A 25,713-nucleotide genomic window follows, 5' to 3' on the forward strand; every position below is an offset into this window, starting at 1 on the left:
GTGGCATTTTGCATTAACGTAAAACTTTGAAGGAAAATACAGGCAGAGCAAACAGGCCAGTTTGAACGGACTGACTGTAAGTGGGTTTTTTTCCACCCTCTTGTCTGTTTATGTGCCAAGGACCTCCGTGTTCAGCGAGCCTCATTCAGCTTTCTCTCATGTTTCGGGTTGTATTTGACAGATGTGGCCTTTGCAGACGTCCCACTTTTTACTTTTCCAAACTGGCTGCACGAAAGCAACTAGAAGTGAGCCACATCTGTAGTTACACCCGAACTCTTGCACTCTGTTTCACTGTAAGTTTGTAAGAAATGAAACCAATGCCTACATCCAGAGCATGTATTTATTGTAAACAGTCAGCTAGAATTGTGATTTCCTTTCCCCCATGTATGTACTGTGAAATATGAAGACTGTATGTAAAGTACTTATCATTATTCTAATGTGACACATGTTAAATATACTTGTAACATTATTTTGTACATAAAATATTTATGAATCAAGGCAGCGCCTCGTGTCTTTGGTCACAGAGCTCGCTGTTCCCGCTCAGCACGGCAGCTCCGGTCAGTGATTCCTGCCTTACCTGAGCGCCACACTCAGTTGCACACCTGCTCTCCAGGTTTAATCTTTCTGTCTTTGCAAACACACACCTTCAGTCTTCATCACGGTAACTGTTGGTTTAGCTATAAAAATTCACAGAAAAAAAACAGTTTAAACTAAAGAGCACGAACCACAAGGCCCCGGGTACTGTGGGTGTTCTGGGGTAGCGGTGCTTGGGATGTTTTGCGTGGCTTGTGCAGGCTCTATTATTCTGGGTACTCAGAGACTGTTAAGTGCACTGGTGATTTTAAATGGTTGTGGGTGTACTTAAAGTACTTAAAGGTGTATTGCATAAAGTGCTGCATGAATGGCCAGTAAGACTGCAAAAGCGCTGTATACATGCAGGTCGATTCTGTTTTTGTCTGATTTGTAGCTCATCTTTATGATGCATTAATACTGTAATCCTGCTCAGCCGGTCGTTGATGAACATACAGTCAGGGAGAGCTGCTCATTTAAGTCTGAATGACTGTTTTTTATAATTTGGAAGAAATAAATAATGTCGAGAAAATAACTGACTATTCCCCAGATGTCACAGCACAGAGTTTACTACACGTTCGAATGACCACAGCGTGAATCATCAGGTGAGTAATGCTGCTGTGGTGTTTGATTCTAATTTCCAGGTGTTTCACAGTTACCTTATGTTGATGCTTTTTTCTGGTTGCTTTAAAGGTAATCCACAGGTGACAGGGAAAAAACATGAGCCCAGAACTGAATGACTGGCATCTACATTCACTTCCTTTTTGGATGCCTTCCTTGTTTTATTTAACGATTATTAAAAAATTTTTGATCACGTTCAGAAAAATAACCGGTGAAGCAAATTCCCAGAAGAGAGAGCAGGTCATCTACTGATCGGAAGGTTGGTGGTTCGATTCCTGGCTTCCCCTAGCCTGCGTGCCAAATATCCTTGGGTAAGATATTAACCCCAAATTGCTCTCTGATGCATCCATCGGAGTATGAATGTGTGTGAATGTTACTTAGAAAGCACTTAGAACAATGTGCTTGTGCGAATGGGTGAATGTACAAGTTGTGTAAAGCGCTTTGAGTGTTCAGAAAGAAGAAAAGATAAGAACAAGTCCATTTACAATTTACCATAGTGTCACATTCTGAGTTATTAGAATAGAATAGAATAGAATTCAACTTTATTGTCATTGCACATGCACAGGTACAGGGCAACGAAATGCAGTTTGCATCCATCCAGAAGTGCTTTAGTGATATAGATATATTACAATATATATTAGCAATAATATAGATATGTGAGTATATTACAGAAATGGGTCTATTATGGTATGTTATAATGTACACGGTATGAAGTATGTTGTGAATATTCTATAACTATAAGTATGTACAGGCTGTAGTGAGTACAAGCTATGTACAGGATATGAATATAAATATGAAAAACTATACAGAATATGAAATAAATAACTTTACAGAATCTGGGATATACAGCTATACAGAAATGGGAACTATGCAAGTTGTAAACAGTTGTAGGATTAAAGATTATCGAATGTACAGAATGATTATTTACACAGAGCTATACAGTAGTGCAGTTAAGATAAGTGAGGGTGTAGATAGTTTCTACAGAGGCTATATAAAGTGCTAGTGGTTGTGAGTGGTGGTTCAGTCCATGTTATTATTGTGTGTTTGAGGGTACAGTTGTCCATTGTGGGTGTGTGTATGTTCAGTCCATGAGTTTAACGTGGGTCAGATGTCAGGAGGCAGAGTTCAGGAGTCTGACAGCTGTGGGGAAGAAGCTGTTCCGGTACCTGGTGGTCTTAGTCCGGAGGCTCCTGTGGCGCCTCCCAGAGGGCAGGAGGGTGAAGAGTCCATGTGATGGGTGACTGGGGTCTTTGATGATTTTCCCAGCCCTTTTCAGACACCGCTTCCTGTAGATGTCTTTTATGGCAGGAAGTGGTGCTCCGGCGATGCGCTGGGCAGTTTTCACGACCCTCTGCAACGCCTTCCGGTCCGAGGCAGAGCAGTTCCCGTACCAGACTGTTATACAGTTGGTCAGGATGCTCTCGATGGTGCAGCGATAGAAGTTCACCAGGATGTCTGAGGACAGGTGGTTCTTCCTCAGAGTCCTCAAGAAGAAGAGGCGCTGGTGAGCCTTCTTGACCAGCTTGGAGCAGTTGGTCGTCCAGGTGAGATCCTCGGAGATGTGGACTCCCAGGAACTTGAAGCTGCTCACACGCTCCACAGCCGTCCCCTTAATGTGGATGGGTGGATGTGGGTCAGCATTCCTCCTGTAGTCCACGATGAGCTCCTTGGTCTTCTCGGTGTTAAGCAGCAGGTTGTTTCTGTTGCACCACTCAGTCAGACGATCCACCTCCTCCCTGTAGGCGGCCTCATCGTTGTCACTGATGAGGCCAATCACCGTGGTGTCATCTGCAAACTTAATGATGGTGTTGGAACCATCAGCAGGTCTGCAGTCGTGGGTGAAGAGGGAGTAGAGGAAAGGGCTCATCACACAGCCTTGTGGTACACCGGTGTTCATTGTGATGGTAGATGAGCAGCGGTTATCCAGCCGGACATGTTGGGGGCGGTTGGTCAGGAAGTCTAGTAACCATTTGCAGATGAGGGAACTGATACCCAGGTCTGTCAGTTTCCTGATGAGTTGTGAGGGGTGGATTGTATTGAATGCTGAACTGAAGTCTATAAACAGCATTCTGCCTGTATCTAAACTCTGTCCAGTTTGGTTTTTACATTTGTTTTGCATCAGTATAGTTTTTGGTCTTTGAATCTGTGAAGCATCAATGTTGGAACGTACCATGAAAGCTTCAAATCAAACAAAACAAATATTACAATTATTCCATTTTTATTTCTGCACAGCTGTGTTAGTACAGCTTTGAGTCAGACTAACACGATTCACTCACTGGAATAGCAGGAATAATATATACTGTATATTTTACCAAACAAGAGGACTTATTATATTCATTTCTGCCTTCATATTTTTAGTCTTGGACTTAAAACTTAAATATTAAATTATATAATAAATTACATTAATGCAATTCTTTGAAAAACATTCAGATGAAAGCGTTTTTTGTTTTTTTTGTGAATGCAAGTTGATTGTTAACACAGTCATGTGAAAAAGAAAGCAATGAGCTCAAGCGCAGCAGCAAATCTCCAACAGAATGCTGAAAAAGAAAAGACTCGTGGTGCTGCAATGGTCCGGTCAATATCCAGACCTCAACCTGACTGAGATGCTGTTACAGGACCTTAGGAGAGCTGTGCATAAACCAATACCTGCAGATGTCAACGAGCTGAAGTAATGACGGTGCTGAAGGTGGTTCTATGAGCTACTGAATGACGCGATTCTTAGTTTTCACTGCAGAGTCCTGTGAAATGTTCTTTTTGACATGACAGTGTATGTTCAGGGAAAGCGTGATCACTAGAGGCACAGCTGATAAATGATGAATCAAAAAAAGGACAAATAGCACAAAATTTAGTGCATTTTGCAATAAATTCAAATATTTAGAGTTTTACTTTAATTTTACTGCATCTATAGAAAATACTTCCTTGCACATGGACAAAGTTTGATACTAATTGAACATTACTGGTTTCAGCTGTTTGTTTACACCGTATCACGCTGTGGTATAACCAGCTCATTTATTTGGCGCCTGTTTGAAACACCAGTGCTGAGTAAAGATAAAATGGGCTGAAAATCTGGGATCCGTGATGTCGGAGAGGAGAGTGGGTGGAGTTTCTAAATAGATGCCACATGAATACGAGTCACCCAGCACTGAGATATAACACTATTAATCCACACGACATGTTCAAATCAAGTATGTCAGGCTGTGCTTTCTGAGCGGCTAAACATCGCTGATCTGATGACATCATCTTTGTTATAACTGACTGTCGCACTCCACTTCCACGTGGTCGCCAGACTTCCCGTTGTTCTGCGCGGGCTGTAAATGATCAGGAAGCAGGACCTCAACACTGTAGCTGATGCGTTTGGCCTGGAAGATGCTGTAGGTGTTGTCGAATCTCAGCACATCTGTGGAGGACAGAATGGAGTATTTAGACAGTTGGGTTTAACATCACAGAAGCACTCGAACACAAGGCCACTCACAGACTCCTGGACGCTCACAGGTCAGTGAGCCATCCTCGGGTACTAAGTGGGCGTTGTATCGCTGACTGGGCACGATTTCCTCCATCTCAGCCGCCTTCTTCCATTCACCCTTTTTGGCCTTTTGAAAGACCCCAAATCCGATGTCTCCACCGTCACTGGCAAACTGCCACCTAACAGGATGTAAAAATGCTTTGAATTAGCAAAGCCTTTATTTTGAAAGCTAGACTGTGCTCTACAGTGGTACGGACGTTAGCCGTGGTTTCTCACAACCAAGATGGTGATGGCAGAAACGCTTGTCTCGAGGCTACACAATGGGACTTTAGAAACCAGTGAATGATGTCACTATGGTCTCACTACAGCTGGGAGAGGACGAACTACGACGGGGCACATTCTTCCCGAGCAATAAGTGGCAGCTCAGGTTGACTGGGACCCTACTCACTTGATTTTACGTTGTCAGCATGACTGTCACATGTTCAAAATAGCAAACCTAACTTTGTTCTGTTTCTTCTTTTGTCACGATTCTGTGCTTAAAGTTTAAAGATGTAGCTGATTTAATCTTCCTATTTTTCCAGCTGTAGCTTGAACAGAGACCCTTTTGGTTTGTCGTTTGATTTCTTGTGATATAAGTGAACGGAATAAGATCATTTTAAAGATATGGATTGATCTATTTCCCCACGCTCCAAAAATGGATGGCGTGCGTCAACCTTTAATCGCACAATGAATGAAGTGAGTGACTTCACAACAAGCTGGCGTGATGAGCCATAATCATATCAGAGCTCTGCGGCTTTGAGTCACGCTGTCTCTGTAATGATTCTTTTTAAGACCTCTTAGCTACGGCTCATCGACTCCACTCTGAGAAATTTACAGACACTATTCTTTCTACATGACTGTCTCCTTTTGACAGGACCTTTAATCATAGACTCTGTATGACTTTTATCACTGACCTGAGAACGCAGCCGGGGAACAAGATCTCAAAGTCCACTTGCTCTGAAGAAACTCGGCTGATGGTCACAGACTGCTCGTAATCCACCTTCACATGGTCGCGCACGTAGTAGGAGGGAGGAACTGGTCCAACATGGTTTATCTGCAGCAGAGAGTCAAAAAAAAACAGGCGTCAAATACTCACATAGACAATGAGTGAGAGGTTTGAGAGCAGAAAAGTGAAGGAAAGAAGAAAAGGCTTCACTTACTGTGCCATTATACAGCTATGAAAGCCTGTAAAATGTCTAGTTGTGCACAAAACTGGTAAAAATGTTATAAAGGAGCAAAGTGTTCTCTCTTTTCGGTTTTTCTTTTTATTCACATAAAGTCAAACCAATGATGTTCAGCGATTTCCCATAACAGTGCAATACAGGATGCAACCAGCAGAGGGCAGTGACTTCCTGGTGAGACCTGAGCTGCCTGTATTGTTGAATTAATGTCCATCGGTCCAGCAGGTGACGAGCAGGTTAACAGCACGAACAGACAGACAGAGCTCCCAACTGCAGGTCGAGGTTGAGAAAAGCTGTCACGGTTTCACAAAGTGTCCCGTAAAGTTTTCAGCTGCTTTTGGATGTCAGCTTTATTGTGGAGGAAGTCAAACTATTGTGTAACCACTTCTCTAAAAATCTTGCAGATATGAACCTTTAGATGATTTTATTTTATGACTGCCACAGAAAAACGAACAGGTACAGAAAAGAAAGGCAGAGGCAAAGAATGAAAACAAAACTAACAGCAAGTGAGAAGAACATCAGTCTGATTCATTTACACAGTTCATACAGAAGGAGGAAGAGTGACGGGGGAAAAAACCCTGTGAGGTGCATAAGGCGCTATGTATGTTTCATTTTGTTTAAAGTAGGTTTTTAAAATGAAGTAAATTTCTCAGATTTGTGTCCCCGACCACTCGGCTCCTGTTGGAAACAGAAAGTTGCATTTATCGATTTTCTCTTCTCTCCTTTTACACTCGTGTTGTTCCAGAGAGTTTTATTAGTAAAGCACTTAATAATCTTGTTATTTTAAAAGCTATATAAAAATGATGTTATCAAAGCTGTTTCAAAGCCACTAACTGTTTAACAGTACCTGAAAATAACGAGGCGTCATATCCAGAAACAAATCAGCACAAACTCTTAAACCTTTCTAGTTAAACACTCGTTCTGCAACACAACTACACTGGGCAGCACAAGTTCACACGTGGACCAAAATCAAAATAACACAATAGAAAATCAATGACACACAGCTAGCTAAAGGACAACTAGTTAAACACACAAGGTTAAAAAAAAGGAGAGAAAGAAGCAAAACATTTGAGGCTGAGCGTCTGTTCCCTTCAACGAAGTCAAAATGAATTTCTCTCGTTCTGTTCCTCATCTGTTCTCGGCCCAATTTTTTATCTACAGAAACAGTGACAAACACGGGTCAGTTGTGTCACCTGGAGCTGCGTCTACGGCTGCAGGACTACCAAAGCTGCTGTTTTCTGCAGGGTGAGGCCACTACTCGCTTCACAGAACATCTGACATCTACTCAGCAGGGGGGGAGGTTTAGCTGATTGTTTTTATTTGCAGGTCTGCAAACATATTATTGGTCATTCATTTTAGTGCAACACACAGGCCCTTTGTATTGTATCAAGAAAGATCTGCTGAACAGTTTTTTCGTGTGTGTGTGTAGCTGTATTGATTTATCCTGCAGCAGGCAGCCAGTCTGGAATAGCCCGTTCATCGTCAGTGACCTGGTTCATCCATGTGTAACAGGATCCCTCACACACAGAGCCAGCAGAACATTTTATGATTCAGCGTTAGTAGCCTGGTGGTAGTTTGTTTGGCTGTAGCAGGAGGTTATGTAAAACATAGGCAAATGTAAACCCACAACATATTAGGATGATATCAAAGCACAGGGGAAGCTGCTAAAACTGTAGGAGCACACGATGCAGATCAGTGAAGGGAAACTACAAGACGGGACTCGGGACGGTAAACTGGTGACTATTTCTGCGTCTACGGGAGGGCTGATTGGCTGTAGTTGGAGTCAGACGCTATCCACTCACAGCAGTTTTGAAAATTAAAGTTGTCACATTGCTTTGTTAATTTGAAAGCTTAATAAAAAATAACTCATTAATCTTACAATTTTCTGTTATTAACTGTGATTAATCGCCATTACTTGATCAATAGCCTGACTGTAATTACACTTTTCAACTTTATATTTAAGCTTGTAACAGATATTTATGCAACATAATGAAGTAAATGCAGAATAAACACAAAAAATGTTATATATATATATATATATATATATATACATACATATATATATATATATATATACATACATATATATATATATATATATATATATATATATATATATATATATATATATATATATATACAATTTTAATCAGATTCATCACAGCGTTACTGTGGATTAATTTTGATTAATCACGATTAAATATAGTTCATTTTTATTCTACATTAATCGCATTTCATTTTGCATGAGCAAACAGACTCGAGAAAAAAGGGAAAATATACGCACTTAACATGTTTACTGAACATCTTGAACATTCACGTCTCTGTAAACATGGATCCACTCTCTCTGTCACTTTGTGAGGCACTTCAAGTCTTTGAAACGAGGAACCAAAGCTATGTAAAGCTTCTTTTCACCTGATTTGTGACCTCAGTGATGAGGTCCTGAGGAGTTTATAAACTTAGTTTCAAGTGTTGTGTCATCCAAATTAATGTGGATATTATATTATGGCCACAGTTAGAGTAAAACAGCTTTATAAGCAGAGAACGCTTTAGGGTGTGGCTGCATAGTGACTGACAAGTCTGCCTTCAAAACCCAAAGATGGCGAAGGGCATTGTGCTTAAGACTTCAAGACAGATCGTCCAATGAGTGATGTCAAGGTGGCTACATCCATCTTTTATATACAGTCTTTATCAACATGGGCAAAACAACTACAATAGAATAACAGTCGATAATTTACCCGGCAACCAAAGAAAACATCTTCATACTACTACAGCGACCGAGGCTGCTCTTTTAGAGATGTTGAGATTATATGCAGCAGATATATTAATGTCTTATGAGTGAGTCCAAAGCACTGATTGTAAATCTGTGATGGATATTTGTCGCCTCCAACTTTTCAGCCATTTTTAATTCAAAAACAAACTAAAACGAGCTAAAACAAGTCAGGATGCTGCAGCCTGACTCACCTTGTTGCGACAGCGAGGGTCTCCGTCAGGATCCGTCAGTTTACCCCCGTATATCGCCGGCAGCTCCTCGGCATCGATGTGGTTCAATAAGACCTCCTGCCAGTTGGCTGTGAAAGCGGCGAAACCGTAACACTAAGTTTCACTCTTTCGGGTGACGTCCTGTAAACAGGAGGTAGTGACATGCAGTGTTTTTGTCTCACCTCCCAGGATGCAGATCTTTTGTCGCGTGGCCTCACTCAGAAAGTGCTTGACGAGGTTGTAAGCCACAGGAAAGATTTTAGGGGCTGTGACAGAAAAAGCAGAAATCTGTCAATCGGACGTTCAGCTAAATTTGTCATTTTAAAAAAGTATGAAATCACCTTTGATAACAAACAGTTTCTTCAGCCCTTCTGGATAGTTGTCTTCAAACATCTGGAGGATCTGGTGCAACAGAGAAACATCAGCACCAACTTCTCTTCTGCTCTTTCTGCTTTTACACTACGTGCATACAAGTCTATACCTCTCCATATGTTTCTATAGCTGGTTTCCATAAGTGCTTCAGGCCCAGACCTTCAACATCGTAGATCATTGTGATCGACTCCACGTTTTTCCCCAGCTGCAACGAAACGGTGACATAAAGACAGTAAAACATGTTTTTAATCATTTTTAAAAAGTGGCAGAGATGCATGTTTACTGCAGAGTTAACAGTCAAGTTGCTGCAAACAGCCACAGTGTGATTAAATAATGTTAGAACATTAAATAATTCAGTTTCAGTGACATCCAAATAAGACAAGCAGAGTAAAATAAAATGTAAACATTAGGACGTGATTATTTAGTATTTATAAAATTAATGAATTCATGAAGATTAAAGAATGCTAATTTTGAGCTAATTTTCAATAACTGTGATCTTAAACAGTTGTTGAACTTTAAAACAGCTGCATTAACTTTGATCCTTATTCAAATAAATTAAAGATGCAGTGCTGGAGGCCAAAGGGTCACCAGGTGGGGAGTTATCCCAGGAATATGGCAAACGTGCACAGTATTCAGGCTGGTTGATTTTCAAAATAAAAAGCCCAACCAGGAAAGATCCTGTTTCTGAAACACTCCTGGTTGTTCTGAAGCCGTGCAAACGATGAAACGATACCGTGCTATCGAAGATGAGGTGGGTTTGCGGGATTGGACCCAAACTAGCAAGTTTTTGTTGATAAATGGTCTGTATTTGTATAGCGCTTTACTTGGTCCTAAGGACCCCAAAGCCATCATCCACCCATTCACGCACACATTCACACACTGGTGATGGCAGCTACAGTGTAGCCACAGCCACCCTGGGGCGCACTGACAGAGGCGAGGCTGCCGGACACTGGCGCCACTGGGCCCTCTGACCACCACCAGTAGGCAACGGGTGAAGTGTCTCGCCCAAGAACACAACGACCGAGACTGTCGGAGTCGGGGCTCGAACAGGCAACCTTCTGATTACAAGACGAACGCCCAACTCTTGAGCCATGATCGCCCTCATAAAAATTCCCAGCTTCCGAGGGTACCCGCTGGTCCCTGTCAGCCTGCAGCACCACGGGCCTGTGGGTGCGGACGACTTAACGACTGTTAAGAACTAAAAGTTGAATCCTAACGATCTTGTTTTTTAACTGGTGAAAGACAAAATCAGATTTTGCACCACCTGAATGCAGTTTTGCTGCAGCAGAGCTTTGAGTTAATCAGATTTTAGTCTGAGGTGTGAACAGGAACGCTGCGTCTGCTCTTACTCTCTCCGACTGGAGGTTACACTCCTTCTGAAGCATCTCGCAGTCTCTGATCTTGGACTTGATGAAGTCTTGCTTGGAGGCAGACAGAAAGAGGCCCTTAGGATCTACGGGTCCGATGACATCGTACCAGATGGGGCTGCCCTCGCGGTCATAACCGCACATGCCTCCTGACAGATATTTCTCGATTACCTGCAAGAAAACCCCCATGTTGATATCAAACACTGCTTGGAATAGTAGCGAAGAAGCCGTGTCATTTTCTAAAAGTACAATGAAGCTACATTACATGTACATAAAACCTTTTTAGGGGGTTACCTCTGGTGGACGCCACTCAGTGATTATTGTGTCTACTTTCATCTGTCTCCTGAACTCCAAATGCTGGAAGAAAAGATGGACGCATGTTAGCTTCTGTTGTTATTGTTGTGCTATCTGTTGTCCTCATCTCTTATTGATTCCTGTATGTTTACTCTTGTTTTGCTCACTTTCCATCCTCCTTGTGAGTCTTTCTGTTGTCTGTGTGAGTACAGTTAACTTTTCGTTAACTTCCTGTTTTATTTGGTGCAATTCTCTGTCGCTTGCTACATTTTCACTTCCTTCTTCTGTTCTTTTCCACACTCTGAGTGTCTGATTTATTTCAGCTCTTTGCCTGAACCTTTCCCTCCATGCGTGTATTCAGTCTGTGTCTATGCCCTCAGTTGTTGTGTCTCCTGTTGTGCTTCTTGTTTGATTTTATGAGGCCATCATTGTGCAGTTTCCTGTTGTTTTTATTTGAGATAGTAACTGGGGATTGTTAGCCTCTGGTTTCCCGTTCACTTCTTATTGGAGTTTGTTTGTAACTTCTTTTTTCAAGATTAGAGGTCATCACTTCAAAAGTTATTAATTTTTTTTCATTTGTTATTTAGTAGTTCTCACCATTAAATATCAGCAGGGCTGCAGTTGAAACAAACAACTGTGTTACCCACATTAATAATCTGTCTCAATGACAGAGCTGAAACACTGAGAACTTTCTTTTTTATATACACAGCAGGGGTGAGGAACTCCAGGCCTCGAGGGCCAGTGTCCTGCAGGTTTGGATGTGTTCTTGATCCAACACAGCTGATTTACATGGTTAAACAACCTCCTCAACAAGTCCTGAAGTTCTCCAGAGGCCTGGTAATGAACTAATCATGTGATTCAGGTGAATTGACACAGGGTGAGATCTAAAACCTGCAGGACACTGGTCCGCATACAGCATAAGAACCTGGGATTTTATTCAGATGCCAACTTGGAGTGAAACGTGAAGGTGACAAACAACAGAGGAAATCTGCCTTCAGCGAAAACATGAACGCGAACCGGATCCTACCTGCAGCATTCAGGTTTGAAAATACGGGACATTTTCTCAGAGGTGTCTGATGTCATCAGGGGCTAAAGTGTTGGTTGACATTTATTTTCTCATTTCCTATCCTCCCTTCAGACTTTGCATAAAGTACGTGTGCATTTTTTGTTGAAGATGACAACTAGCAATGGAAGCAACACGTGAATGATTAGTAGTCGCTTTAATCCCTGGTTGAATCATGGTTTGAAACTGTGTTTCATAGAAGGCAACAATGATACAAACACGACAAATACAGAAACAGCAAATAATCGCAAACGCAGCTTCACATATTCTGCCCCTAGTGGACAACAGCAAATTTAGTCACTGTAAATCTTATCCCATCAATGGAAATGCTTCTTTAATCCTTTTTATCTACATCTTATCTCTTTGGTGGCAGTGATGACTCAGTTTATCCACAGCGTAAAATTACCACACTGCTCCTCTCTAATCTGGAGCCACTCCCACACTAATGAGCATTGTGTGCTGCAGCTAAGCGCATGAATGTCGTTCACTACATGGGAACGCATTATGGTCGTACTTTGGCTCGCGGTTCAGCAGTGCAATGCATTTCTAGAAGAGTGTTACACGTGGAAGCCCTTTAAAAGTCCAGGCCTACAAAACTGAAAGTCCACGTTTATTACCTTTCGCAGCATTGCCTCAGACTTCTGGATATTGAAGTTCCTGGCTGAAAAGGAGAAATAAAAAGCAATGATCAATGCTGAAATCCATCTTCTATTCCACATTGTAGAGAGATGAAGCTTGAATGGGATTATACAACAGGTGCAAATTAAAATGATAAAATAAGAGAGCACAGAAAAGAGACAAGAAACATAATTTTGCTGCGATTCTTAAAATTTAGATAGTAAAATTTAATATTTTAAACAAATGTTTAATGCTGAATTATACAATGTAGGATATGTTACATAAAGCTAAAACCACTGCGCAAACACATGGTGCTGTAATTAAAGGGGCAGCTGGTGATGTAGAAAGGCTTTCATTTATATAAGCTTCCTCTGGAATTTTCTCTCATATTATTCCTAAATCTGCTTATCAACAGGAATCTAACGGAAATATTAGCAGGAATAATGGCAGTACAGTGCTCATGTTGGAACTATGTCATTCCAACTTTGGCCAAATAACATTAAAATAAATCGTGTAAAGGTGTCAGACACAACGAGCCGAGAAGCCAGGAGTTATTAAAATGTTGCCGCTGATGTTTTCGAATGATGGTGGCGCCATTATGCAGAAATATAAACCAGTCTCTTAAATGATCAAACTTTGGTCGGCGTGCAGCTCTTCTCCGTAACGCTGTCGGCATTAAGACCACGGTGTGAGTACGAGTGATGCAGGGCAGAGTGCACACACAGGCTAATGCTCCTTTTAAGGTGATTAGCTCTGCAGCTGACAGTCCGGTGGAAAGACACGACAGTGCTGTGAACCGAGACATCTTACTCAACCACTAGATTACACTGCAGCTAATGCTTCCTCCTGGCACACTAACAGCAACCTTGAGGACACTCAAGCACAAAGCAGGGCCAGGATTAAGACCTGGCCACCTCTTACTCTGGGTCAGTAATGACATGCATGTCACCTTAATGGTCTGAAGTAACGGTTTCAACCTTTTAAATTTTAGATGACAGTTATTCTTTCAAACGCCACTTGGTCTATATGATATTAGAGGCCAGAATGTCCAAATTTACAGCATTGAAAACACAAAAATAAGACAAATGGGTAGTTGTCCACTTCATCAACCATCCACCCCACCATGCTTTGACACTGTTTGACACTTCACCCGTTGCCTGCTGGAGGTGGTCAGAGGGCCCGGTGGCGCCAGTGTCCGGCAGCCTCGCCTCTGTCAGTGCGCCCCAGGGTGGCTGTGGCTACAATGTAGCTGACATCACCAGTGTGTGAATGGGTGGATGACTGGTTGTGTAAAGCGCTTTGGGGTCCTTAGGGACTAAGTAAAGTGCTATACAAACACAGGCCATTTACTGTTTCTGCAGATATCAGTGCCTTTGTGCGCATCAGTGCTGTTTATGACTGCTGCTTGCTAATGAACCTCGCCACGCTCTCTGGCTTCCTGTTTTCCATTTGCTATTTTATGTTGTTGATTGCTTTTCCCCGGGTTTCTTTCTTGGGTGCTTTCGCTCCCTGTCTGTCGTCCTGATCCTCTGCAGCCGTCTCCCACCTGTGCTCTGTTCCCACCTGTGCTCTGTTCCCACCTGTGCTCTGTTCCCACCTGTGCTCTGTTCCCACCTGTGTCTCGCTGCTTTCTAACTGACTGAAGTCACCTGGAGGTGTCTGTGTGGCAAAAGTGCTTCAGCGCTTCCCTTATGACCCCCTTTAGCAGAGGCTTCACAGGAGCGTCCTTTACCTTTACCACCATTAACCAAAGCTAATGATTAACGTGGCTGACAAGTGGCACACCTGTAAATGCTGGTTAATAGTATTTTTCACTCCAGGCCATAACTTGCCGTTGTGTTCTGAGCCTTCAATGAAAGGCTGGTAAAACCACAGATGTAATCGCAGCTCTGATGAAATCTGCTTCTTACATGAAGAAAGTGGATTTATACACACAAACAGTCTTTACATAAAGATTAGAATTATCCAATTACATTTAAGTTATACAATCACTTAATTCTAATGCCAGCTTTTAGAAACTTTCATTAATTGACTGCATTTGATAAGAAGTAATAAGGAGTAGTACTGGATCCTCTCTCCAACAGGAAGAATGAATAACATGATTAACCTCCTAGGACCTGGCGTCCACATATGTGGACATCACCTTTTGCGTTATTTAGACCAAAATACTCAATTTTGCTCTACAAGGGCCTGATATCCACTTACGAGGACGTTATAATGCTACTGTTCTATCGAAATTTTAAATCAATATCCTCATATGTGGCTCTCATTTTTCTTAGAAACAAAAATAAGGTTTAAAAAAAAATAAAATCTGGTAATTCTTTGTTTTTACATTCATCAGGACCCAATCAGCCCAAATATCAAAGAGAAATTAAAAATGCAAGTCGTGGAAGAGTTCGGGTCTTAGGAGGTTAATCAGCTCTGTGCATCATGGATCTCTTTTCCTTATAAAATTCCTTATGAGCTCATGATGCTTTCCCTCATAAAAATATTAAGGAAAAGACCCTCGAGGTCATTTTGGAGTATTCGACTGCAGCTAGTCTGTCAGGGCTTCTGTTTAAGCTGCCTGGTGATCTCTGCACTGGATTCCTATTTTGTAGGGATTCTGCTTGTACCAGTAAAGGCTCCTTTTTATGTTTCACATTTGGGCTCTATCCATGCACCTTCACTTCACAGCTCCAGACATTTTCAGCGTCGACTTTAGATGTAATAAAAGTTTACGATGTGCCTCATTACGGGTACAAAGCCTCCGTGTGCAGCTCATTGTCGGATAACTCTGATAGTCTCGCTGCTATCACTGGTGCATGCTCGCTAAAAAACAATGCAGGGAGATCAAACTCCAAAATTAAGCGATAATGTATTTGTGCACCTTACAGGGACTCTTACTGTTTACTGTTCTAAAGAAAGAACGCGTGCTAATATCAAAGGAAAACAAAATGTCATCATATGAACATGTTCCCACAAACGTGATTAACACCGTGGTCGTCAGAAGAGGAAGTCTCTGTACAAAATGTTGGCGCTTGTGGTTAATAAAAGCTGACTCAGCAGACTCTGATGATCACAGGCTGAAGTGGTAACATTTTCTCTGCCATTTAACTCTCCTGCTGATCCTTGCTGCACTCACAGCACACAGACATCCCTGACTGGCTTTAATGGAAGTGATCGGGCTTTTCACATTTCTTCTCATTCCCACAGTATATGTTCTATTCTCGTTTATTTACCAGGAAACCAAGATGGAAGGTTGGTGGTTCAATCCCTGGCTCCCCCAGTCTGCACAGAATTTGATATTTTAATGGTGATCATGCGTCCTCACCATTTGCTTCACACCAATAAACCACACCACTGTTTCTCATCTGACACGCCTCTAAAAGCTCCCGTCAGATGGGCTCTACAACATCTCCACCAACAACACCTCTGATGTTTAACGTTCAAATTGTGGCTTGTAATCTAAAATTCTTTGAGTGGTGTACAAGCACAACATAAATGGCGCTCCAGGCCCACGTAAATCTGGACATTCAGATTATCGCAGACTTGCAGTTATGACCAGCAAACAGTGACGACCATCAATTACTACTAGAATTCTCTTTCAGTCACTCATCCAGTTAATTTCAGTTATTTCTTTCTTTAAAAGCTACTCTAAATTGTGTTTAGTGAACACTGAAAATAACCGGTCCTTTATTTTAAGCTAGCTATACGTTTAGTTAATTAAACTTGTTATTCATAATTTTAGGAAGCTATTGCAACTTTTTATCCAGTGCAGTCTACCTACCAAGTGTAAAAACCCATGGTTTAATCTGAGGAGAAGACATAAATCCTTTTAAGGTTGCATCAGGAAGGGCATCCCACCTGCTGTGGTGAATTTGGTGAATAAGGAAGCAGATGAAAAGAGCTTTTATCCTCTACGTTTAGCTAAGACTATGCATTTCCATATTCTTAACCAACAGCTTGAACTGCCAGCCACACTTTAATCAATATTTCCTAACTGTGTCATCCTCATAGTTTAACTACAGTACCGTGCAAAAGTGTCGAGCCACCCCTCATTGCCTTATATTTTGTAAGGAAAATGGGAAACAGGTGCAGCATGTGTACATACAGATGGAAATATATGTAAGGTAAATATCGAGTTTTTACATTTCCAATGATCCATGATCTTGAAAGTCAATATGGTTCGACCAGGCGCCATCTTTGAGTGCTTATTCATCACTTTTAGGCAACTTTTCAGCTCAGATTTGTTCAGGTTGCATGCAGGTTTTTTCAGATTGGTTACAGATACAGAACTAATCTGTTCATGTACCCCATGGCACAAATACCTCCTGGGCTACTTTTGCCTCTTGGGAATCACTAAGCTGCACTGTTCCTACAGTGTGATGCTGAGCGTGACATAACTCGTATCATTTAGAGCATGCATTGTCCAAACAGACCTTCATTGTCGATGTTTGGAGCTGTGACGCTCAGCTTTCTGAGAAGCAAATCAGGCATTTCACAGCATTTACGCTCATTTAGTAAGGCCGACTTAAAGAGAACAGCACGCCCTAACCGCCAGTCTAAATGCTCATTATGAGACACTTCTTCATTGTTATCAAAAATCCAGGGAACTGAAACCTAGAAGAGCAGCAGACAGCCGTAGTGCACCTTTAATGCGATTAGCCGTGGATTAGCCTGATACACAGAGTGCTAGGCTTCTGCTTCAGGACTTAATCAGAACAAGGCCTGCTTTAATCGCTGTGCTTCCTCCAGGGTGCAAAACTACCACCTATTCAGACTCTGGATATCAGTTACACAAAGAAGACCTCCAATTTTTGTATTTATCGCTTATTTATTTGTCACCTTTTGGCAAAAGAACTTCTCCTCTCGACAGCAACTTTAGCAATCGTGATCTGATGGCACCGTTTTGCCAAACACATTTGCTTTGCAAAAAGAAGCTCAATAAACTCTCTATAGGCTCCCCTTGTTAGTCTGCATCGTGTTATTTTATTGTATTTATTCATATTTGTATATTTTACAGTGTCAGAGCTGACAGGCAGGGAGGGGCAGATTAGTGTGTGTGTGTGTGTGTGTGTGTGTGTGTGTGTGTGTGTGTGTGTGTGTGTGTGTGTGTGTGTGTGTGTGTGTCAAAATGTACTTGATAATGGAGGGTTCAAGCCACAACAACGCCCTGCGTGAACCAGACGCAGACAGAAGGGTGGGGCCTACGGGGGCATTAAAAAGGGGTACAAGAAGACCCGCCTCCCCCTCTCTCAACGGTATAAGAGGTGTCGTGCTGAGTGCACATGTTGGTTTATGTGAGCAGAGTCATGAAAACACGTTGCTTCATGTCTTTTCATGCAATAAGCCACCACGTTATTTCACTCGTCTTACTCCACAAGTGAAATAACGTAACCAGATTTTTTTCCCAGTTTGCATTACAGGAGAAAATACCTTTAGCGTGTAGGATGTGGAATTATGGGAAAACTTCTGCTTTTTGCCATTTTCAGTTTGGGAGAAGTGACAGATGCAAAGTGGTAGTAAACTCACCTCTGAGCCAACGTAAGAGGAAGTGGTCATGCTGTGCAGGAAGTTGAGGAAGAATATCTTGTACCCGTACTCGAAACTGCAATCAGACACGGGAGAAAAGAAGAGGCATATGACTTCAGAGGAAACGTTTCACTAAATGTCTCCAGCTGTGAGCCTGGGAGTGAAAACCGGACTTAAAAGAGGTTTTCCTTCACAGTGGTGTGTGTCACCGAATCTTGTGACTTAATGACTATTTTCCATTACAGCTGATGCCTGTAAACATGTTTGCAGAGCCCGAGGCAGGCTCACGTGACATTTTAGGCTCTAAACTTACTTTATAGCCAACAGCATGTCAAACAAATACATATAGATAAGGACGAGTATGGAATCATTTCCCCTTGCAACACATGCAGGTTGATTCCTTTCTACAGATTGTGACTTACAAGAGTCACTGGCACAAATAAATGTGAATGCAAGCTTTGCAAAATTGCTGTATCATGATTTATATTCACTCAATGTATCAACTCATTGTATCACATTGATAACAGCTCTCCCCCTTATCTGTTATCAATGCGAACAGATAAGGCACAAGTTTATTTTGAAATAAGCAGATTCTACTGATAAAACATGCAAATAAAATCAAGTCAAATAATAAGTTTGGGGCCCATAAAAGAGGTCATATAAACTCAAATCAACCCCGTGTTGGTGCAGGAGGTTAATTCTTGGGGGTGTGGCTGCAGGTTTTGCAATCATAGAAAAGTATTTGTTGAGAAAAGAAACAGATGGAGGATGGATTTGTCAGATTTCTTCCTAAAACAAAGAAGAAATATTTGTATCGCTGGTTTTGTCAGTTTAATGTAAAACAAAGGGCAGAAATAAACGGCAAATATTAAAAGTTCAGTTGCTGCAAAATGCAGGATGGTCAGGTTTTCCATTAGGATGGTGGAGTTTGTTCCCATACAGCCACTACAGCTCAGTCAGTGTGTCTGTCCATCCCTGAGGTGTTGGATGAGGTGGAGGTTTCATGTATCTGTGCGGACTAGTTCAGTTCTGAAATAATAAACCCAGTTCTTTAAGTGCCTGGCTTTATGTGCACTATCATGTTGAAACATGTCAAGTGTCCTGATATCAGTGTGTCACCTTGATCACGTGACGTTACCTGAAATCCACACACCTTCCACTTAACACCATATTCCGGCAAAATACGAGACACACCCAGAAAGCCAGACAACCCAACCGACCTCTCAGGCCTGAAATACTTTTTCAACCACTGAAAACCACTGCTGTAAAAAGATATTGATTAAACCTACAATTTTATTGGTCTAACTGTATGTATTTTAATGTCTTTTCATATATAGAAATAAAGTCACATCCTTCTGTCCACGCACCAAACCTACAGTAACTGCTGCTGGTTTTAACCATAAATCACTAAAACGTTTTTTTGCACCCACAGTTTAAATCAGATACTTTGCCAGGCAATGAAAATCAGTTTTTTCAGCAGCACCAAAACTTCCCACAAACCCATAACTTAACGGATGTGGATAAGAGACACAGGAGCATCTCATATGCTTCACAGCACCAGACTGAGAAAAGAAGAGCAAATAATTTTATTATTTTTTGGTTTGTTACTCGATTAAAACGATCATGACCCATCATTTTAAATGACAGTTAATGAGATCTTTAATTTCCATCTTTAATTTAATAAGCCTGAGATCATTTTAGAAAAATATGTGCAATTTTAGCAATATACCACACTGCATGTGGATTACAATGTTCACATAATAGTGAACTTTTAAAGACACATGGAACTAAACGGCTGTTTAGTAAAGCTGGAATCACCACGATCGCCTGGAGCAAACTACTAAACCCTGATGCTGTGTGAGTGTGCGCACAGATCAACAAAGATAAAAGCACTGTATGAATGTGGGTGTGACTCGGTGAAGGAGCCTTGCAGTAGAAATGCTAGTCTATGTATAATTTATCTACCTTTATCATAACAGTGTAGTATATGTCTCAATCTTTCTTACTGTAAAAACACTCCTGCCCTGCAGCGGAGACCTCTGCTGTGGAGGGTTAATATGAACTAATAGAACATGTCCATAAACTTTTGGCCTTATCGTACACTTTGCAGTGTGTATAGATGCAGATAACAGACTTTCCCTTCAGCTAAATGATGAATGACAGCAGACCCCTGACATCATATGATAACAGATGTGGAGCTGAACGTGGTCTTCCAACAGGACTGCTCTTAATGGGGTGCAGCTGATAATGTTGCTAATGACTAAGAACTGCTTTGTTTTTTTCAATGTTTATTTATCCAGAAAGGAATTATTTTGCGAGAAAGTCGTGGCAGAGCCTGTTTTTTCATAAACAAATTTCCGTACCCACTGTGACGTTTCCCATCATTTAGGGCAGTCGTGTTATGAACCCTGTGTTTTGTGTTTTTGGACCTTTAAGTTCTCTTATTATAAACTTTCTTCAGTTTAATTCTCAGTGTCTTGTTGTGTTCTCACTCTTCTGCCTTTTTTTACAGTTACTGTTGTGTGTATTGTGTTCCCTGTCTCAGTTCACCCTTCCTCACCCGTGTTGCCTGTGTCTAGTTAAGTCTCCATCGCTATGTTAAGTTCCTTCCTGTTTTATTCTGATATTCTCCATATTTTTGTGCCCTATATTCAGTTTTGCTTCCCTTGTCTTGTTTTCCCTGATTGGTTTCAGCTGTGTACCCTGGTGTTTCTAATTGCCTACACTGAACTGAATGTTTGTCTGCCTGTGGCTTTTCCATTGTGTTGCTCCTGTTTGGCTTTATGTGATTTGTTTCCTGCTGGATTTAAACAACACAAACATAAAGGTTTGTTTTTTCTTCCTTAATTAATTCCATCTGATGAGTCCAGTAATCTACACAATCCATCACATGACAAAGGGTGGATCTGACTGTGAAACCACAAGCTCACTGGCTTGTGATTAGCCGCTCACAAGCTGTTAACCAATAACTGTATCCAGAAATGTTCCAGTAAAACACTGTCCTTGTGGGTTTATTGGATGAGTTACTGTTTTTTTGTCATAACAAATACAAAATTAAGTCCATTTTGTAAACTACAGGGACCCTAAGAGTCAGAAGGATTATTCAGGATATGCTCACTTGTTACTAACCTGTGCAAGGACAAAAAATGTTATTTTTCTTGACAGCTCAATGACCGCAGCATGTTTCAAAAGTAATTTATGTAATTTATTGGTTAAAGGAAATCACTGTTTCACTGTCTGAAATACTAGTTTGAACAATAAACATAATACTGAAGTTTGAACTTATGTTTTGCAAAGGTCTTGAGCCACATCAGATTTCTTTATAGTTAATAATTTGTTAGAAAAATGGGAAATGGGTGCAACGACTTACTGAAACATAAGGCACAAACAGGAGCTTGAAAGTCAATATTTGGTTTGACGTCTTTAGGAATAGTTCTCTATGGTTCATGAAGGACATTCGAAGCTCTTCTTTAGATGTTGGTGGCTTTTTGTTTCCCATTGTCTGTCTATATGATCCCACACTGCAATGATAATGTTGAAATCCAGGCTCTGGAGAGGCCGATCATGACTGCTAGTGCTCCATTTGGTGTTGTTTGTTTGTTTTCTATCCATGATGGGTTTACTGCACTGGCTGTGTGGTTGGGATCAGTGTCATGCTGAAAAACGAAGCCGTTGCCAATCACATGCTTTCCAGATGGTTTTGTATGGTGGATGAAAATCTGATTGTACTTTCCCAAGTTCATAATTCCATTCATTTAGACAAGATCACCGACATCACCGGCCCCAAAATATAAAGAAATGATGATGGCTCAAGACGTTTGCACAGCACTATAAATCTGAAATAGCACCTATTGTTTTTCAGTGATGTTTTCCCACTCTCACTTCTTGGTGGAAAATGTGCACCGACGAGCACAGGGGTAATCTTAAAAAAGACGTTTTAATATATTTTTATTAACACTTTGTTTACATACAGATGGAGAAAAGGACATTTTTAATGTCAGTGAGACGTAAATGTTACTGTGCCAAAAACTAACTGCAGCTCCTTTTTTCTGTCTCAGAATTACTTGTCCGTTGTTTGGCAAATTATAGGCCAAAAAGTCATTTACATTCATTTAAATATGGATACAAATGTTTTTTTGCAAATACACAAATAATTATTTGGAACATCACTGGCTTGTAAAATATTAGGATTTTAAATGTATTGAACACTGACTATCTAATGGGTTTTAGACAGCAACTAAAATCTGAGTTTCTTAGTCAGATTAGCTGATTATTTGCTACAACGCCGTCCTTATTCTATGGGCTGAATTCTGATCTTTAAAAAAATCAAAATATAATCAAGTTTAAAACAACAACAACAACAACAACAATAATAATCATCTTTATTTATAGAGCACATTTAAAAGCCTTGGGCATACCAAAGTGCTTTACATAAAACAATAAAAGGTTCAAACATTGATAACGGATAAATAAAAATAACGAGTTATGTTCATAGATAAAAGCTACCAATAAGAATGACTACAGCACATGGGTAATAGCAAGATAAAAGCTGTACCACCATAATAAAAGACACCAATAGAAAGATAGGAGGGAATTAATACAAGAGGTCAATAGGTCACAGGAACCAAACAAACAAACAAACAAACCAGCAATTAAAAGGTGGAGAAGGCAAGTTTAAAAAGATATGTTTTAAGCTGTGATTTAAAAGAATGAATAGAATCAGATGCCCGGATGCCAATCGGGAGATTGTTCCACAGCACAGGTGCGACAAGAGCAAACGATCGATCACCTCTAGTCTTAAGTCGAGATCTGGGCTGAGCCAGCAGTAACTGTGACGATGACCTTAAAGCCCTAGCAGGAGCATAAGGGTTTAAAAGGTCCTTAAGGTAGCTGGGTGCAGTGTTGTTAGTAATTTTAAAAGTAAACAACAAAATTTTAAGTTGAATACGATATTTGACAGGCAACCAGTGCAGATCGGCAAGGACAGGAGTAATGTGGGCAAACTTGCTGGTTTTAGTTAGAATGCGAGCTGCAGCATTCTGAACTGTCTGTAATCTCTGTAAAAGGGAAGAGTGTAGACCACAATAAAGTGAATTACAATAGTCTAGCCTCAACGTTACAAAGGCGTGGATGAGCTTTTCGAGGTCTTTATGCGGGATGTAGCGCCTAGCCTTAGAGATAAGACGAAGCTGGTAAAAACTAGATCTGACAACAGCAGACACTTGTTTGTCAAGTGAAAAGGAGCTGTCAAATAAGACACCCAGATTCCTGACAGTATCAGAGAGAGAACAACTAAGAAAACCAAAGGCCCGGAGTTTGGCACGAAGAGCATTACTACCAAAAATCATAATCTCGGTTTTCTTCTCATTAAGGATAAGAGAATTCGACAACAACCACTTCTTGGCCTCGGACATGCATTCTCGGAGGCTATTCAGAGACAGAGCAAGATCGTCGTTTAGCTCAAAATAGAGCTGGATATCATCTGCATAATAGTGATAAGCAATATGGTATTTCTCAAAGATGGCACTTAAAGGAAGCAAGTATAATGAGAAAAGGGTAGGGCCCAGCACAGATCCCTGGGGGACACCACAGCAAACAGGTACAGCCGAGGAAGAGGATGTAGCCAGATGTACCGTAGAGAGCCGATTGGAGAGATAGGATTTAAACCAATCCAGGGCAGCACCCTTGATGCCTACAGTGTGCTCAAGTCTCGCTAATAAGATATTATGGTCAACCATGTCAAATGCCGATGATAGATCCAAAAGCACTAAGACTGAGGGGCGTCCGTTGTCAGCCATTCGTAGGAGATCATTGAAAACACGAAGCAATGCTGATTCTGTGCTGTGATGTTGTTTGAAGGCCGATTGAAATTTATCATTTATATTATTCTCATCAAGGTAGGTCTGCAGTTGGAGCAGAACCACCTTCTCAAGTATTTTAGCCAGAAAGGGAAGCTTAGAAATTGGCCTAAAATTGGCAAAATCACTAAGCTCAAGGTTCCTTTTTTTTTTAGAACAGGTTGGATTATGGCATGCTTGAGAGCTGAAGGTACATAGCCAGAAAGCAAGGAGAAGTTCAATATGGACAATAAACAAGGTCCAATTACACTGAAACAATCCTTAACAATACGGGATGGGAGAGCATCATGTACACAGTTAGTATTGTTCAATTTATCAATTAGACGCTTCAGAGTGGAGAGAGAAACGGGTTCAAATTGACAATAATTTAAAAAATCCTTATAAGCCCTTCATAAAGTGTGGCTTACTGACAGACTCACAGGAAATAAAGACACCACAGTGTCAAACTTGGGTGATATTTAAATTTAATCTAGTTTAGCAAATTTAACCTTCCTCCATAGTCTCTTTGCTGATCAATAACACATCAGTATATGGCTAACATTAACAGAAAACATTAGTGCTGCGTATAAACCCTTAATATTTTCGGTTAATTAGACAGAGGAGACTCCACTGTGATATATGGGCTAGAAAGGAAATAAATGCAGGACAGCGTCTGTGCGCATGCTGTGACAGCTCACTGTGAGCCTCTACACACATTATTAGAGCGTTTCACACTGTGACGGAAACCTCACACTGTGAAAACAGCGAAGCAGATGAAGACAGATAAGGCCAGAGTGAAGGCATCACCCCATTCAGTCGCGTTATCAAACTCTTATTATTATGAAACTGACCTGCTCCAGCGCCTCAGCCTGTTTAGGACTCAGGTCTCCCACTCTCCCGCTCATGCCTCCGACCTGTGGATAAAGACAGCAGAGCTCCTTCAAAGTTCCGTCTTTGACGCCTCCACGTGATGCTCATCCACGGCCTCAGCGTCCTGCTATCCTCCGGTGACACTGCCCGGTGGTGCAAAACGTATGAGAGGGGGGAAAAATGTAAACACGGCTCTCACACCGCCCGTTTTTACCCTTTGCTTAAAGATCCAGCCCAGCTGGCTAACTCAGCCAAAGAAAAAGGGGAAAATGACAGGAGCGTCATTCTGCAGCAGAGGGAGGGGCCACGGAGAGCAGAAGCCCCGCCTTCTCTGTTCATAGGTTCACTCACTATTAAAATCATGTTATTAAATACAGAATTATTCAATGTATCTTTCGCCATTAAATTGTCGAGCTAATCAGCTGAAAATAAAGAGTAAAGTAATTTAATCTACGAGGCCTTACACTGAGAATTTTAAGCTCTTTAACGTTTAATAGTAGGTGTTTTTTCCCTTTTGGGTAAGACATTGTCGGGACAGAAAGGAAAAGAAAATAAATTAACAACAAATCTTGCACATGCGCACATACAATAAGCGTTTTCACATCGTTAATTAAATTAAGTTATTGCGTATTATGCCACTTTTATAAAGTTATGTTTAACTGCGTATTATTCGTTTTAATTTATCATTAAAACTAATAATGTGTGAGTGTGCTATCCTATATCGTACCGGGCAAGTGAGAAAATGAACTTGTTAAAAGATCCTGATTTTTATCTCCAGTGCTTTCTGAAAAATATTAGACTTTGATAAAGGGAATTTAGTTATTCACCATCTTAGTATAAACACCAGGCCGTTTTGAAAATGTTTTATACGGAACTTTAGCTGTAGGGTTGAGGCCTAGCTTTAAAGCGAAAAAGGAAGTGTGGG

General features: G+C 41.0%; 1 protein-coding gene across 1 annotated transcript; it reads right to left on the minus strand.

Moving 5' to 3' along the window:
• Positions 1-3,392: 3,392 nt before the first annotated feature.
• LOC146563159 (SEC14-like protein 2) lies at positions 3,393-25,087 on the minus strand. The gene is made up of 12 exons (XM_085295562.1): positions 24,770-25,087; positions 18,082-18,157; positions 12,567-12,610; positions 10,887-10,949; positions 10,575-10,763; positions 9,335-9,430; positions 9,195-9,255; positions 9,036-9,119; positions 8,836-8,942; positions 5,608-5,747; positions 4,664-4,833; positions 3,393-4,588 (listed from the first exon to the last, which is right to left on the minus strand). Exons 1-12 carry the CDS (start codon positions 24,821-24,823, stop codon positions 4,437-4,439), a joined length of 1,236 nt encoding a protein of 411 aa, XP_085151688.1. The 5' UTR covers positions 24,824-25,087; the 3' UTR covers positions 3,393-4,436.
• Positions 25,088-25,713: the final 626 nt, after the last annotated feature.

This window comes from Mchenga conophoros, linkage group LG12 (genome assembly GCF_057382185.1).
Source record: "Mchenga conophoros isolate Kocher_MC1m ecotype Shallow Benthic linkage group LG12, M_conophoros_male_GT1.1, whole genome shotgun sequence".
NCBI classification, from domain to species: Eukaryota; Metazoa; Chordata; class Actinopteri; order Cichliformes; family Cichlidae; genus Mchenga; species Mchenga conophoros.

What these genes read in the sequence shown, in the direction of transcription:
- LOC146563159 (XM_085295562.1), bottom strand. Translation starts at nt 24,823, where the DNA reads ATGAGCGGGAGAGTGGGAGACCTGAGTCCTAAACAGGCTGAGGCGCTG. An exon ending in GAAACTGTTTGTTATCAAAG is followed by an intron (nt 9,120 to 9,194) that starts GTGATTTCATAC and finishes TTTCTGTCACAG; the next exon opens with CCCCTAAAATCTTTCCTGTG. An exon ending in AAAGATCTGCATCCTGGGAG is followed by an intron (nt 8,943 to 9,035) that starts GTGAGACAAAAA and finishes CCGCTTTCACAG; the next exon opens with CCAACTGGCAGGAGGTCTTA.